This window comes from Rana temporaria, chromosome 7, assembly GCF_905171775.1.
Source record: "Rana temporaria chromosome 7, aRanTem1.1, whole genome shotgun sequence".
Classification (NCBI taxonomy): Eukaryota; Metazoa; Chordata; class Amphibia; order Anura; family Ranidae; genus Rana; species Rana temporaria.
In genome coordinates, this window is record NC_053495.1 from 161,058,123 (window position 1) to 161,071,372 (window position 13,250).

Consider the following 13,250-nt stretch of genomic DNA (forward strand, 5'->3'; position numbering starts at 1 on the left):
TCTCTTCCCCCCCCTCGGCTCTGTGGAGTGCATGGAATTTTGTTTAGAAATTATGCATATCCTGACCCAGAGAATGTGTTTCCTGTAACCATCTGTGTTTGATAAAGACATGAAGACATAGGGGGATGTGACTGGATACCTGTGGGGAGAAAATGGATGTGTCCAGAGCATTGGAGTCCATTAAGTAGACAAATATAGGGAGTTCTACATTTGGAATTACAGTTGATGTTTAAAGGCATGCAGAACTTTCCACTGTATAATTATTTTTTTTTACCAGAATAGTTGTCTTAACTATTCTGAGGCACTCAAACTGCCCATAAAACGCCATTAGCGGTGCAATTTTTTTTTTTTACGGTCACGTGACTCAAAAGAAGCATTTTCTGACAAGTCTGTACAGTGTTGCACAAACTTTAAACCCCTCTAAGACATTAAAGCCATTAGTACACACGGTCAGAAAATCGTACAACAAAATACCGCTGTCGAATAGATCGTATGATAATCTGCTCATTAGTACGCAACTTTCGTCTGAAATTATGCGAAGGGACAAACTCAAAAAATGTTCTCGTAGGACAACGGATCATACGGTTTTCGTTTTAATCAGTACCGGTTTTGTCTAAAAATACGATACAAATGCATTTTATCACTTCCAAATTTGTATTCTGTCGTTTGAGCATTTTCGTACTTTAGGTTTTCGGTACAAAAAAAAAAAACAAACGTACAATCATTCATCCAATAATCTCATTGTATATACTAGGCTTAAGGCTGCATTCACACTATAACGCGGCGTATTTTGCCGCGATTTGTAAACTTTTTTTTTTTAACAAAACATTTAACATTGATGTCTATGCCGAACGCCGAAAGCCGCCTGAAAAAAAGGGTCCGGGACTTGTTTTCAGGCGTTCGGCGTGAGATGTGAACCATCTCATAGACATCAATGTAAATTCGCCCCTCCAGCGGCACGAGCGTCGCGCTTCAGGCGTATATACGCCTAGGTGTGAATGGAGCCTTAGGGACAAGCTTGTTTGATAACGCAACATTGTAAAATGGTCTCATACAACACTGTATACTGTATCCAAAATGTACCTTCAATTTCTTTGTGGCCATTGTTGCAACGCTGATCTGTTTATTCTGATGGTGGGGAAGCCTCCCCACTGTCAGAATACAATGACACAGCTGGGAAGATTCCCCCATCCACCTTTTTAAATGTAAAGCCTGGTACACATCGTTCTTTTTCCTTTTTTCATTCAGCCCAGTGGGTTCTGGTCGGAGCTGCTATACGAATAATCTGATGTTGGTACAGCAATCTCCCCCACTGAACTGTTGTGTTCTGACAGGGGGACAGCGGGTCTCCCCCACCGTCATTGGGTGAGAGTGCTGATTGGGACCTGGAAGGCTGCTGGTCTTCTGTCGGACTGGCTGCCATACACACGGGCCAAATATCGGCTGGTTTTGATGGAACTGGCCAGTGTTGCCTGACATTCGGCCTGTGTGTACTAGCCTTAAAGTTGTTGTAAAGGCAGAAGGCAGCCCTTCTCAGTCCATCTAAAACTTACCTGAGCCCCCTCTCTATCCAGCGATGTTGCATGAGAGACTCGGCTGTCCCCTTTTCATTGGCTCAGACAGCAGCGTGGCGCCATTGGCTCCCGCTGCTGTTAATCAAAGTCAGTGAGCCAATGAGGAGAGTGGGCCACGGCTTTGTGTCTGAATGGCTCAGCTTGGGTGCCCCCATAGCAAGGAGGGAGGGGCCAGGAGAGCCAAAGGGGGGCCAGAGAAAAGGAGGATCTGGTCTGCTTGGTGCAACAGGTAAGTAGAACTTGTTTGTTTGTTATTTTTAACAGCAAAAAATAAACAGTCTTTAGTATCACTTTAAGGATGGGAGAATCTGGTCAGATTTTTTTGTTTAACCGTTAAGTTGAATGGAAAAAACTAGCTCGTCTATGGCCAGCTTAAGCCACTGTACTTCATTCCTAAAAATCGTGTCCTCCACGAGTATACACGCACACATCCTCCCTTGTGTATAATTAACCCTGTGACTGAGCAGAATGCCTTTAATTCCCTTCTGTCACTCTTATCAGATTGCCTTGCTGAATGATTCTGCCTGCCTAAAAGGACAGAGCAAACATTGCAGCAAAGGTTGGCACAAGCACTTTGTTTGTGTATTCCCTCTTCCAGCTATGAAACAGCTGGTTAGCAGCTGTGCACATCACCCTGGGAACCTTCGTGCTGGACAGTTGCTCCAGATGTTCTTAGAAATAATTGCGTGGGGGGGGGGGAGATGCCTTTCTCAATGACACCCTGTCTGAATCTCTCATCTTTCATTTCTTCCCCCTCCTGCCTTTTATTTCATGTGTCTTTCATATGCATTTTTCCTGCAACTCCTGTTTTCATGTGCAGGAAGGTGTTTCTGTCTCGTTCTAACAACCCTCTTCCGTTCTTTCGAGTGTTATTCATTACGCTAAATATCATCTGGCTTGGAGTACATCACACAACTGGCTTTGAAAGACTTTAGATTCATAAACTGACAAATGTATTTTATAGCTTGGTTTTAAATGGCTTGTAAAGGGACTGTCTGCTGGAAAGTCATCTTTTGGTTATGGATTGATGCCGATGGGCTGAATCACCCTCCGTCCTCCGACTTCTGCGGAGAGATGCCCTCTGTTGCTGGGATTCTCCGATCCGACTTTCCCATTGGGCCTAGCTACTACTGCTCAACCCTATTGTAAAAAGTATTGCCACTGGAGTTCCAGGAAGACGACCAAACCCTAGTTACTCAGAGCTGAAGTCGACATGTGTTTTTTTTTTTTTTTTTTTTACATAATTATATGAATTGCTTTTATTGAATATAAATTCGAATGAAAATTAATTGGAATGAAACCGAACAATATACAGTTCCTCCACCAAAACGTGTTATCGTTGGCACCAAAAGTTTGATGCACCAAAGTCTTTTTTTTTTTTTTTTTAAAGAAGGATTAAATTGGCAATTAGGATAAAGTTGCTTCCTGTAAAGCCTATGGATAGCAAAATTAGAAAAAGAAAAAATATGCAGGATGTCTCTTTATTGCATGCATGTTTCCCCATGTTTTTCCCTTTTAAAAAATCTGTAAAAGAAATACCTGTACATCAAGTGTCCTGTTGTGGGCTGACAACACACGCAATTTTTTTTTTATTTACCAAAATTCTTACTAACAGCTCAAAGGGGAGCAAACGGGAGAAGCTCAATGGTTGGGTTTAAACACTCTTTAAAATAATACTAACTATACCCCTAAAACTCTGTAAAATGGAATTGTTAGTTGGCGCCCAAAGTTGACATTGTATTAAAGCGGGATTCCGGGCATAATTTTTTTTTTTTTGCAAGCTAAAATTTATCACGTTAGATAGTCCTGAAAACATATTAAAAGCTTCCCAGTCGTTCCAGAAATCTTTGCAAACACTTGCCTTATATCCTCCAGCTCATGTTGTGGCCGTATCCATCATATGTGTGGGCATGTGAAGCCCAGTTCCTTTTTCTTCCTGGTTTTCAGGGAGAGGTGCATGCTGGGCGATTTTTAGGCACAGTAATGCCCAGAGTGTAATTTCCCAGGAGGCAATGGGGTCTTAGGACAGGAAGTTGAACCACCTAGGACCAGGAACTAGGCAGTTTACGAAATCTGCCTAATAACAGCCAGATAGAAGTGAGTAAAAAAGACAATTTTTTATTTTATTTTTTACATTAAAGGCAAAATATAAATAGTTCATTTTTAGGGTGGAACTCCGCTTTAAGGCCAGGTTCATGTTTAGGCTTAGTTGGGGAGATATTAATTTCCTTCCAAAGGGGAAGTGAGAGCAAATCTCTCCAAAGTATTACTCCTTTTAGGGCTCATTCACACATGTGGCAGGCTTTGCTGCCCCTCTGAGAAGCTATCTACAATGGCAATTGGCATGTGGCTGGAAGACAATATGACATTTACTGGACAATTGCAGTATGGCCTAATTCACCCAAATGGGTTGACTACATGCAATATAGTTTTTGTTGCCAAGCATTGCAGCTGCAGCATATTTACAATCTCATCTGGCCTCTGCTTAAAGCGGAGGTTCACCCTAAAAGAATTAGATACCATCCCATCCAGCATACTTGCATCAGCTACAGTATGCTTTTTTTTTTTTGCGCTGTATTTACCGTTTAATCCCTCAGTTTCTTTTAAGACTCCCGCGGGAAGTAGGCATTCCTATGAAGAGGGGAACATGATTGACGTCCAGCTATGGCGCGTCACGCGCTCCGAAAATAGCCGAACTAGGACTCGGCTGTATACGGCGCCTGCGCAGTCAGCTCCTAGTCCGTGCGCAGGCGCCGTATAGCGCCGTGAGAAGCCGAGACCTAGTCCGGCTATTTTCGGAAAGCGTGATGCGCCATAGTCAGACGTCAATCATGTTCCCCTCTTCATAGGAACGCCTACTCCCCGCGGGAGTCTGAAAAGAAACTGAAGGATTAAACGGTAAATACAGCGCAAAAAAAAAGCATACTGTAGCTGACGCAAGTATGCTGGATGGGATGGTACATAGATGTTTTTTAGGGTGATTCTCCGCTTTAAGTGGAGTGGTAAAATAATTTGTCTACTAGTTTTTTTCCCACATACCCTAAGCCACAAGGGCGTTTCATCAAATAAATTAGGTTTTTGTGGAACAATAACAAATGTTTAAATCGGAAATTTGTTTGCCATTACGTGAATGTAAGAAGACGTGACCCCCTAATGACAAAACTGCACTGAGCACAATGACTGCAAGAGAACATGCACTGTGAAGTCTGATAACCTGTCAGCCAATTAGTACCAGTATTTGAAGTAGATTTACTTAGGAATTCAGCATGAATACGTTTATTTCTAATGCTATGTCAACGTTTGGAGTGCCGAAATGGTAGACTTCCTAAACACTTCCTCAAGTTTTGAGTCCCTTAACAGTACATTCCAGTGTTTCCTAATAATCCGTTGTATTTGTGGAGTCTGTTTGTAAAAAGACAAAGCCACATGAATTCCTTTGGAAAATTGTCTGGTTGATCAGAGAATAAACCCTCTTGAGAGAGATCTTTAACTCATTATGGGGAAAGCCCTATTTCCCAAAATCCTTAAGCATCCCATTAGCTTGGCTTCAAGAAGCCGCATTAGCAGATGTAATTCTCCATGTCTGGATGAGCTGGCTATAACCCATTGTGGGGCTATGATGGAAACTGTCATTATTCAGGTAAGTATTGCAATTGATTGGTTTGTGATACAAGTTCGTTGTAGCTTTGCCTTGGTCCTGTGTGACTAGCACGTCAAGAAAATACACAGATTATGTACTGTACTCAAGGGTGTATTTAGTGGCAACACAGTTAGGCTGATTGCGATTTCCTGTCAAATCGTATGAATTTTGTTAAAGTACTCTTTTTTTTCTTTTTTTTTTTTTTTGTATTGCAAATTCTTTATGAAGGCACTCAATATCGTATTCTTCTTCTTTGTTTAGGGAAGTCATTTGATATCACCTATGTGCGTCTGAAGTTCCACACAAGCCGACCGGAGAGTTTTACTTTATACAAGAGGACACGAGAAGACGGCCCTTGGATTCCTTACCAGTATTACAGCGGCTCCTGCGAGAATACCTACCAAAAACCAAGCCGAGGCTTCATCCGTACTGGAGAGGATGAACAGCAGGCACAATGCACTGACGAATTCAGCGACATTTCACCACTGACTGGAGGCAACGTGGCTTTCTCTACCCTAGAAGGCCGTCCGAGTGCTTACAACTTTGACAACAGCCCTGTATTGCAGGTATGTGACCTGGTTGTATTTTTTATTTTATTTATTTTTTTTTTTTTTTCTTGATTGCCAGAGTGCCGATTCATTAGGTACAAATTATACAGTTTGCATGTAAAACAAACAAAAAAAAAAAAGTCCTAAGAATTAAGTGTTTTCATGTTGGCATTTTTCAATGTTCTAAATGACGATTGGTATGCAGTTTTCTCAATCCAGGTAAGTGACCTGGCTGGATATAGCTTTTATTTTTCATCATTTGTGTTCTACAGTACAGTCAGGCTGTGAAAATACTTAAAACGTTGTTTGTTTCGATGCATGTATGCAGGGACGGCCTTAGGTGTTCAGGTGCCCTGTGCGAGCTAATCCTGTGGCCCCCCCCCCAGCGGAGAGCGCTGGGGGGGGGGCTTGAGAGCACTGGGGGGGGCGCCAAAAAGAACAGGGTTGGAGAGCACGGGGGATGGGGAACAGGGTTGGAGAGCACTGTGGGGGGCATGGGAGGAGAGCACAGGGGGGCAGGGACAGGGGTGGAGAGCACTGGGGGGGGGGGACAGGGGTGGAGAGCACTGGGATGGTGGCTGAAGGATGGGGAGAGTTGGATAGCAGGGGGGGCAGAAAGAACAGGGGTTGAGAGAACTGTGGGATGAGGGGGCTGGAGAGTGTGGTGGGGGAGGAGAACACTGGGGGGGGGAGCTTCAAGGAGAACTGCATAGGAGGAGAAGCAAGGTGACTGCATATAGAGGAAATTAGCTTTCTATATTCCTCCATATAGCCGTGGAATGCTTGATTCTCCTCCTCTTTCTCCTGCAAGCATTCAGCGGCTGTATGGAGGAATATAGAAACCTAATTTCCTCTGTATGCAGCTCCTGCCGAATCCGATCCTCCTATTCAGGCACATAGGGCGGACTGTATGGCGGGCATGATCTCCTGTGTATCATCACTGAGCTGGCTGGCCTGCCTGGGTCTGTGTTTGGCGGTCCCGCCCCCCTAGACCGGCTTGTGTGATAGGCTGAACGCTGATTCTATCTACTATCACATGAGCCGAACACAGACCCAGGCAGCCAGCTCCATGATGATACACAGGAGCAGGAAAGAGGGGACAGGGAGCACTACAGCCCCTCAGCTGAAACTGGCCGCAGGACAGGCAGCCTACCGGGAAATCTCCCTTTTCTTGAAAACTTCAACAGAGTAGTCCACAAAGATCAGGATCTTGGCCCCATCTATTTGGAGGGATCTGGATTGTCTGAAATTTTGCAGGATGGTGGCCTTGTCAGAGTAGTTCAGGTATTTCGTGATAATGGGACGGGGGTTTTGCGTTCCGAGGGGACGGTTTCCATTCGTTGAGCTCGCTCAACCGTGCAGGGGCCAGGAAGGCCCAATGCTTCTGGTATGCGTCTGGAGCAGAGATCTGCGATCGCAGAGGCCTGCAGCGATTCAGGGACTCCCACAAACCGTAAGTTGCTCTTTCTGGATCTATTCTCCAAATCATCCAGCTTCTGGAGTTATATACTGGTTGGTTTTATCCTGAGCTTGTTCTGTGGCGCCTGCGCCTGATAGAGTTCATCTTCCACATTTGAAAGGCAGTGTTCGGCCTCATTGAGTCTGGTAGCATGCTCATTCAGCTGCTGTTTCAGCTGTTTCATTCCAGCGGTGACTGCCTTCTCCACTGAGGCTGCTATCATGGGGGAGAGCAGCGCAGCCACAGCCTGAGCTATGCGCTCTGTGCTCCCATCTGACTGGCTTGGAGAGGGAGAGGCATGCTTTGAGGAGGGGGAGGCATGAGGAGAGACCATGGAGGCTGGATGTGTAGGTGGAGGGGCATTGGAGCCGCTTACCTCCATGTCCAGTGAGTCCGCCGCGGGATCTGACAAGGCCGGAGCCTCGATTTGCGGCTGGGGCGTATGCGATCGAGATCCGGTTTTCTCCACAAAACGGTTCATTAGTGCAAGGGGGGACTCCCGATGGGTCTGCCGACCGCGGATGAGGGCTTCAGCTACTCCGTGCGGCACTGGAACCAGAAGCTTCGGGAAATCTCCCGATATCCCGGTAGGCCAGTCTGGCCCTGTTGACTGCGGCTCACATTCTGCGAGCTGTGATGGCCACACGTCGCCCATGGCGCCCTGTGCGGCCGCACAGCTCGCACACCCCAAAGGCCAGCTTTGCATGTATGGTTTTCTCAACCTGCTGTGGATTTCTTTGACTACTTCTTCTTCTTCTTTTTTTTTTTCCTTTTTTTACAAGCAGTGTCCATATTAACTGTTCTCTTTTGGACAGTTGTATGAAGTTCTCCTTTCCTGGCTTGTTTTGTATTGCATTGCTTACTCTTGCTGTATCATGATGAAACTGTTGGAGGATGTATGCAAGTTTTTCATGAAATGGCTTGCCTGATGCAGGAGAGATCAGAGGGTGGCGGGAAAACACTTAAAGTATAACTAAAGACCAAGCTTTTTATTTTTTTAGATTTGAATAGAGCAGAGAGGGATTAGAACCCCTGACAGGTTTTATTGCGGTCTGTGCCCCCCTTAAGGGGATTAACTCTCTCTATTTTGTACTGCTTATTATCGGTAAAAGTAAAAAAAAAAAAAGTAATGGAGGGAAATCTTCCACACTAGATCTGGGAGTACCCAAGTAATTCCCTTAAATTGAAGGGATTTCTTTTTTACTTCCGGTTTCGCTATGGGACAGGAAGTGAATGTAAATTTTTCGCAATGTGACACAGATGGTGAAAAAAAAATCTGACGTGTTATAACCCTCCCTTGCTCTATCCAAAAAAAAAAAAGTTTTGCGTATTAAAATGTATACAGCCTTCACATGACCCAGCTCTTTCCCAGCCTGTCTGCATGGAAGCATAAGCAGGAGGACTTTCTAGTCTTCTGCTGCTGGTCTAAAAACAAAACAAAATTAAACAGCCTTTTGAATTCAAAGTAAACATAAATAATGTAAACTCTCTTAAATTCTTGTCATACAAATATATATTTGAAATCAAATCTTTATTATTTTTGGCATCAAAATTGTGTGGTCAGATTTCTGCCAGTCACAGGCCCTGGCATACCCCCTCCAGCCTGTGTCTTAAAATAGGAGGGAAGTGAAGCCTCCATCAATCTACATGTAATGCCCCCACCCCTTTTTGTTTAGGTGGCTAGTGGGCATGGAGGAAGATGGAGGGAGTGGACTGACATTTACCACTGTGTATACACTCACATGGGTGACTAATAGTCACATGGGCTGCTCGGATGTGACAGGGAGGAAATGCTCAGCATAGAAACTCTCTGAAAACTGAGCATGTGTAGAGCTACCAGCACTGCTCCACAAAATACCTAGCTGCATTGGGGATATGAACAGAAGGTGGAAATAGTGTTTTTTTATTTTTTGCAGAATAAAGAAAACAAATCTCTGAGTGAGTGTGAACAGCATGTAATACACCATTTATTGATAGTTTCTATTATGTGGATTAAGTGACACTTTGAATCCCGACTCCAGTGATTTCTATTTAGTTTAGATAGAATTTTTTTTTCTTAGAGTGCTGCTTACATTTTAAAACGGGCACCTTCAGTTGCTTGCATGTCTGCCTTGATCATCCGTCGTCCCTTCCTGGAGCCCTGATTCCGGGGGTTCACTGCAAATAGCAACTGGCTCCTGTGATCATCAGCTCAGCTGACTGTTTTTCTTCCTCGCTATGGATCCGTTATTATGATGATGGCGGCCTCACTAAGCAATGCCTAAATCTAGGTGGTGGTTGCCAGTCACAGAAGTTGTTGCATATCAGATTTCCCCAATTGTCAGGACAGGTTAGAGGTAGGCTTATGGACATGTCTGTTCTACAATTTACATGACATGTTTATTGGTTTGCTTCAGTTCAAGTTTTCTTTCTTTTTTTATGGACAAGAGAAATGTACAGTAACTAATAGCAACCAATTGATGAATGGAAATCTGGTTGTTTGGGTATTAATTTTCACTTTGTACTTGCCTTACTTAAAGTGGTTGTAAAGTCATTGTGTCAAATTACTAGCATCCCCCTGCTGTATGAAGCTATATTGCACAGTGTCTTTGTTTTATAAAAATTACACTTTTTTCAGAGAACCACTGTGCAGTCACATGATGTCCTGCCGCTCTCCTTCCCTGATCTGAGGACTACAACAGGAGGGGCTAAGATTCCCCTCTGACGTCAGCTGGGAGGAGAGAAGGAGAGCGGTGGGACGTCACGTGACCGCACAGCGGCGCTCTGCAAGAAGGTTTTAAGCATAATTTTTTATAAAACAAAGACACTGTGCAACAATGCTTTATATAACAGGAGGTATTCTAGTAATTGGGCACTGTTACTTTACACAGATTAGCAGCAGGAGGGGATTAGTGGGGGGCTCAATAGCTGACAGGCAGGGATGTTGGAGACATGTAACCTGACCACGGTATCCTAGATCAGCAGCCATGATTACCATGGTCAGCACACACAGGGGGAGGCAGGATCAACCGGGTATTTTGCAGCATGGAGAGGGACAAATGATTCCGCACAAGCACTGTGCTGTTTAACATGCTTTAAAGGAACAGGATCGTGTTTGTTTGTCTTTGTTTTTTTTGTTTTGTTTTTCTTATAGGATTATAGCCGCTTGAATGAACCTTAATAGATAAAATATACAACATTGTGCCACCTTAAAAAAAAAAAAAAAAAAAAAAAAAAAACAACTTTAATATATCTACTACATTGGCTTTTGTATGTCCACCAATATAAACATAACTGATGAGATCTCGCTGCTGTTTAATCTTTTGTGTGTACAGGATTGGGTAACAGCCACAGACATCCGTGTAACTCTGAACAGGCTGAATACATTTGGAGATGAGGTGTTCAGTGATCCCAAGGTGCTGAAATCCTATTACTATGCCATCTCTGACTTTGCTGTAGGAGGCAGGTAAGCAACAACGCACATGCTGTGGATGCCAATGCTTGTTCTCGTAGTCTTCTCTCAGTCTGTTATTTTGGACCAGGGTCGGGTTGCACTGTGTGTATTGATGTGGGTGGTCACAATACTTTAGCAGGGCAAGTTGTCTAGCAGCCGCATGAACTTCTCTTGTGGAAGCTGACCTCATCTGGAACGCCTGAATTCATTCCATTGCCATTTGCAGGCAATGTGACCTGGCCAACTAGACTGTAGTACACAATATATTGTCATCGGAAATAAAGATATTATTATTTTCTCCAGACTTATTTGTCATTTACTCTAAAGTAAAATTGTGCATGTATATAGTGTTTTGTGAAAAAAATATTTATTTGTTAATAGTGTATATTTATTATAATTTTGATTGTCTGCTCTACACCAGGCTTGCCATAGATGGATTGAAATTTGGCTGGTTCGAGACCCGGGCAAATTCCAATCCTTGTGTTAGCTGTCCCTCAACTCAACAGTTGATTGTTTCTGTAAGAGGCATATGATAGAAAACTTTTGTTGATGGACGGCTGCTGCCGCTGATCAGTGTGTTCTGACAGAAGCGAGTTCAGTTTGGAGAATACAATGGCTTGGAATTCCTTCATGTGCCTCGCCCTGATTAAATAAGAAAAAAAAACCCGTCTTTGGCCTGCTTTACTGCTATGAAAAGCAATACTAGTTTGCTTATGTTGTGGACAGCAACAAATCTACACATTCACTTACAAGAGTGATTCAATTATTTCACTCTATTAGGAGATATGGACTATATGGGTTAGATGGCAGCAACAGCAAGTAAGTTGACAGTGCTGGGCTTGTATACTCTTTCTTAGACCCCTTTCACACTGAGGCGCTTTGCAGGCGCTATAGCACTAAAAATAGCGTCTGCAAAGCGCCCCGAAAGAGCCGCTTCTTTCACTTTAGTGGGCTTTCACACTGGAGCGGTGCGTTGGCAGGACGGTAATAAAAGTCCTGCTAGCTGCATCTTTTGAGGCGCTGTAGGAGCGGTGAATACATTGCTTCTAAAGCGGTTCTTTACAGGCAGTTTTAACCCTTTTTTGGCCGCTAGCGGGGGTTAAAAGCACCCCGCTAGCAGCCGAATAGTGCCACAAAAACGACGGTTAATCGCTGCTAAAATAGCGGTGCTTTACCACCGATGCCCCCTCCGCCCCAGTGTGAAAGGAGTCTAAACCCAACCAAAGAAATTCCTAGATCAACATAACTACCAGCCTGCTAACAAACCAAATTGTCCTGTCTAACAGTATGCGTTAAAAACGGGGGTTTAGTCTGCACACATTTGCAAATACATGTGTAAGCTACAGATTCCCGTCAAGGCGCCCCAGTATCTGTAGTCCTAACTAAATTTTGTGAGCCTCCACAGTGGAAGCACATGCAATATAATGGATAGGCAGAAGGCAGACGAACCTGGAGGGAGCAAATCCTGTCCTAAAGGCACAGGGCGCACTGGACACCCAGAATATAGCACCATGGCAGCAAAGGTGTGCAGTGCGTCCCCCCGCCAATATTTCAACAGTACAAAGAAATAGCCACTGCCCTCACTTATAATTGGCCTTTACAGCAAGGAGCACATGGGGTAGGCTTCCTCCAGGGTCGTCTGCCCTCTGCCTATCCATTATAATGCATGTGCTTCCACTGTGAAGGCGCTCAAAATTTAGAGCTAGGACTACAGATACTAGGGTGCCTTGACAGGGTGGGGTAAGGATTTGTAGCTTGCGCATGTATTTGCAAATGTGTGCAAAATAGGGGTTTATTTCTCTTATCGTCCATGGACGGACACAGCTCCTTAAATCTTGACAAGTGCGTGTAGTGTGAACAGAAGCATAACCCACTTGACAAGATTTAAGGAGCTGTGTCTGTCCATGGACGACAGAGAAAAGGATTTTACGGGGAGTACAAAAAATCCTATTTTTTTTTTAATGCATACTGTTAGAATAATTTGGTTGCAGTCTGGTTGTTGAGTTGAGCTGGGAATTTCTTTGGTTTTGTTTTGAATGCATTGCCCTCCATGTGCTCCTTGCTGCGAAGGACAGTTATAGACAAGGGCAGTGGCCATTTGTTTGTTCTATACTATTGCTGGATATGTTCACATATAGCTAGATTCAGGTAGAGTTAGGTCGGCGTATCAGTAGATACGCCGACCTAACTCAGAATCTGCGCCGACCTAAGTTTAAGTGTGTTCTCAAACAGAGATGCACTTAAACCTATGTAAGATACGAAGGCTTGCGCCGTCCTATCTTAGGGTGCAATATTTAGGCTGGCCGCTAGGTGGCGCTTCCATTGCGGTCGGCGTAGAATATGTAAATCACTAGATACGCCTATTCACGAACGTACGCCTGGCCGACGCAGTACAGATAGGCCGTTTACGTAACGCTTTATCAGTCCTAAAGTTTTTCCAACAAATAGTTGGAATAGTAATGTTAAAGTATGGCCGCCGTTCCCGCTTCAAATTTCGAAAATTTTACGTTGTTTGCGTAAGTCGTCCGTGAATAGGGATTTACCTCATTTACGTCCACGTCGAAACCAATAGGACCGTGCGGCGTACTTGGCTGCA

General features: G+C 44.1%; 1 protein-coding gene across 1 annotated transcript in view; it reads left to right on the forward strand.

Annotated features, from left to right (window-relative positions):
* LAMC1 (laminin subunit gamma 1) overlaps nucleotides 1-13,250 on the forward strand; it is a 176,529-nt gene that overhangs the window by 104,455 nt on the left and 58,824 nt on the right. The window contains exons 2-3 of the mRNA XM_040360320.1: nucleotides 5,476-5,780; nucleotides 10,536-10,666. Of these exons, the coding sequence (XP_040216254.1) occupies nucleotides 5,476-5,780; nucleotides 10,536-10,666 (436 nt within the window). The remainder of the gene's footprint in view (nucleotides 1-5,475; nucleotides 5,781-10,535; nucleotides 10,667-13,250) is intronic.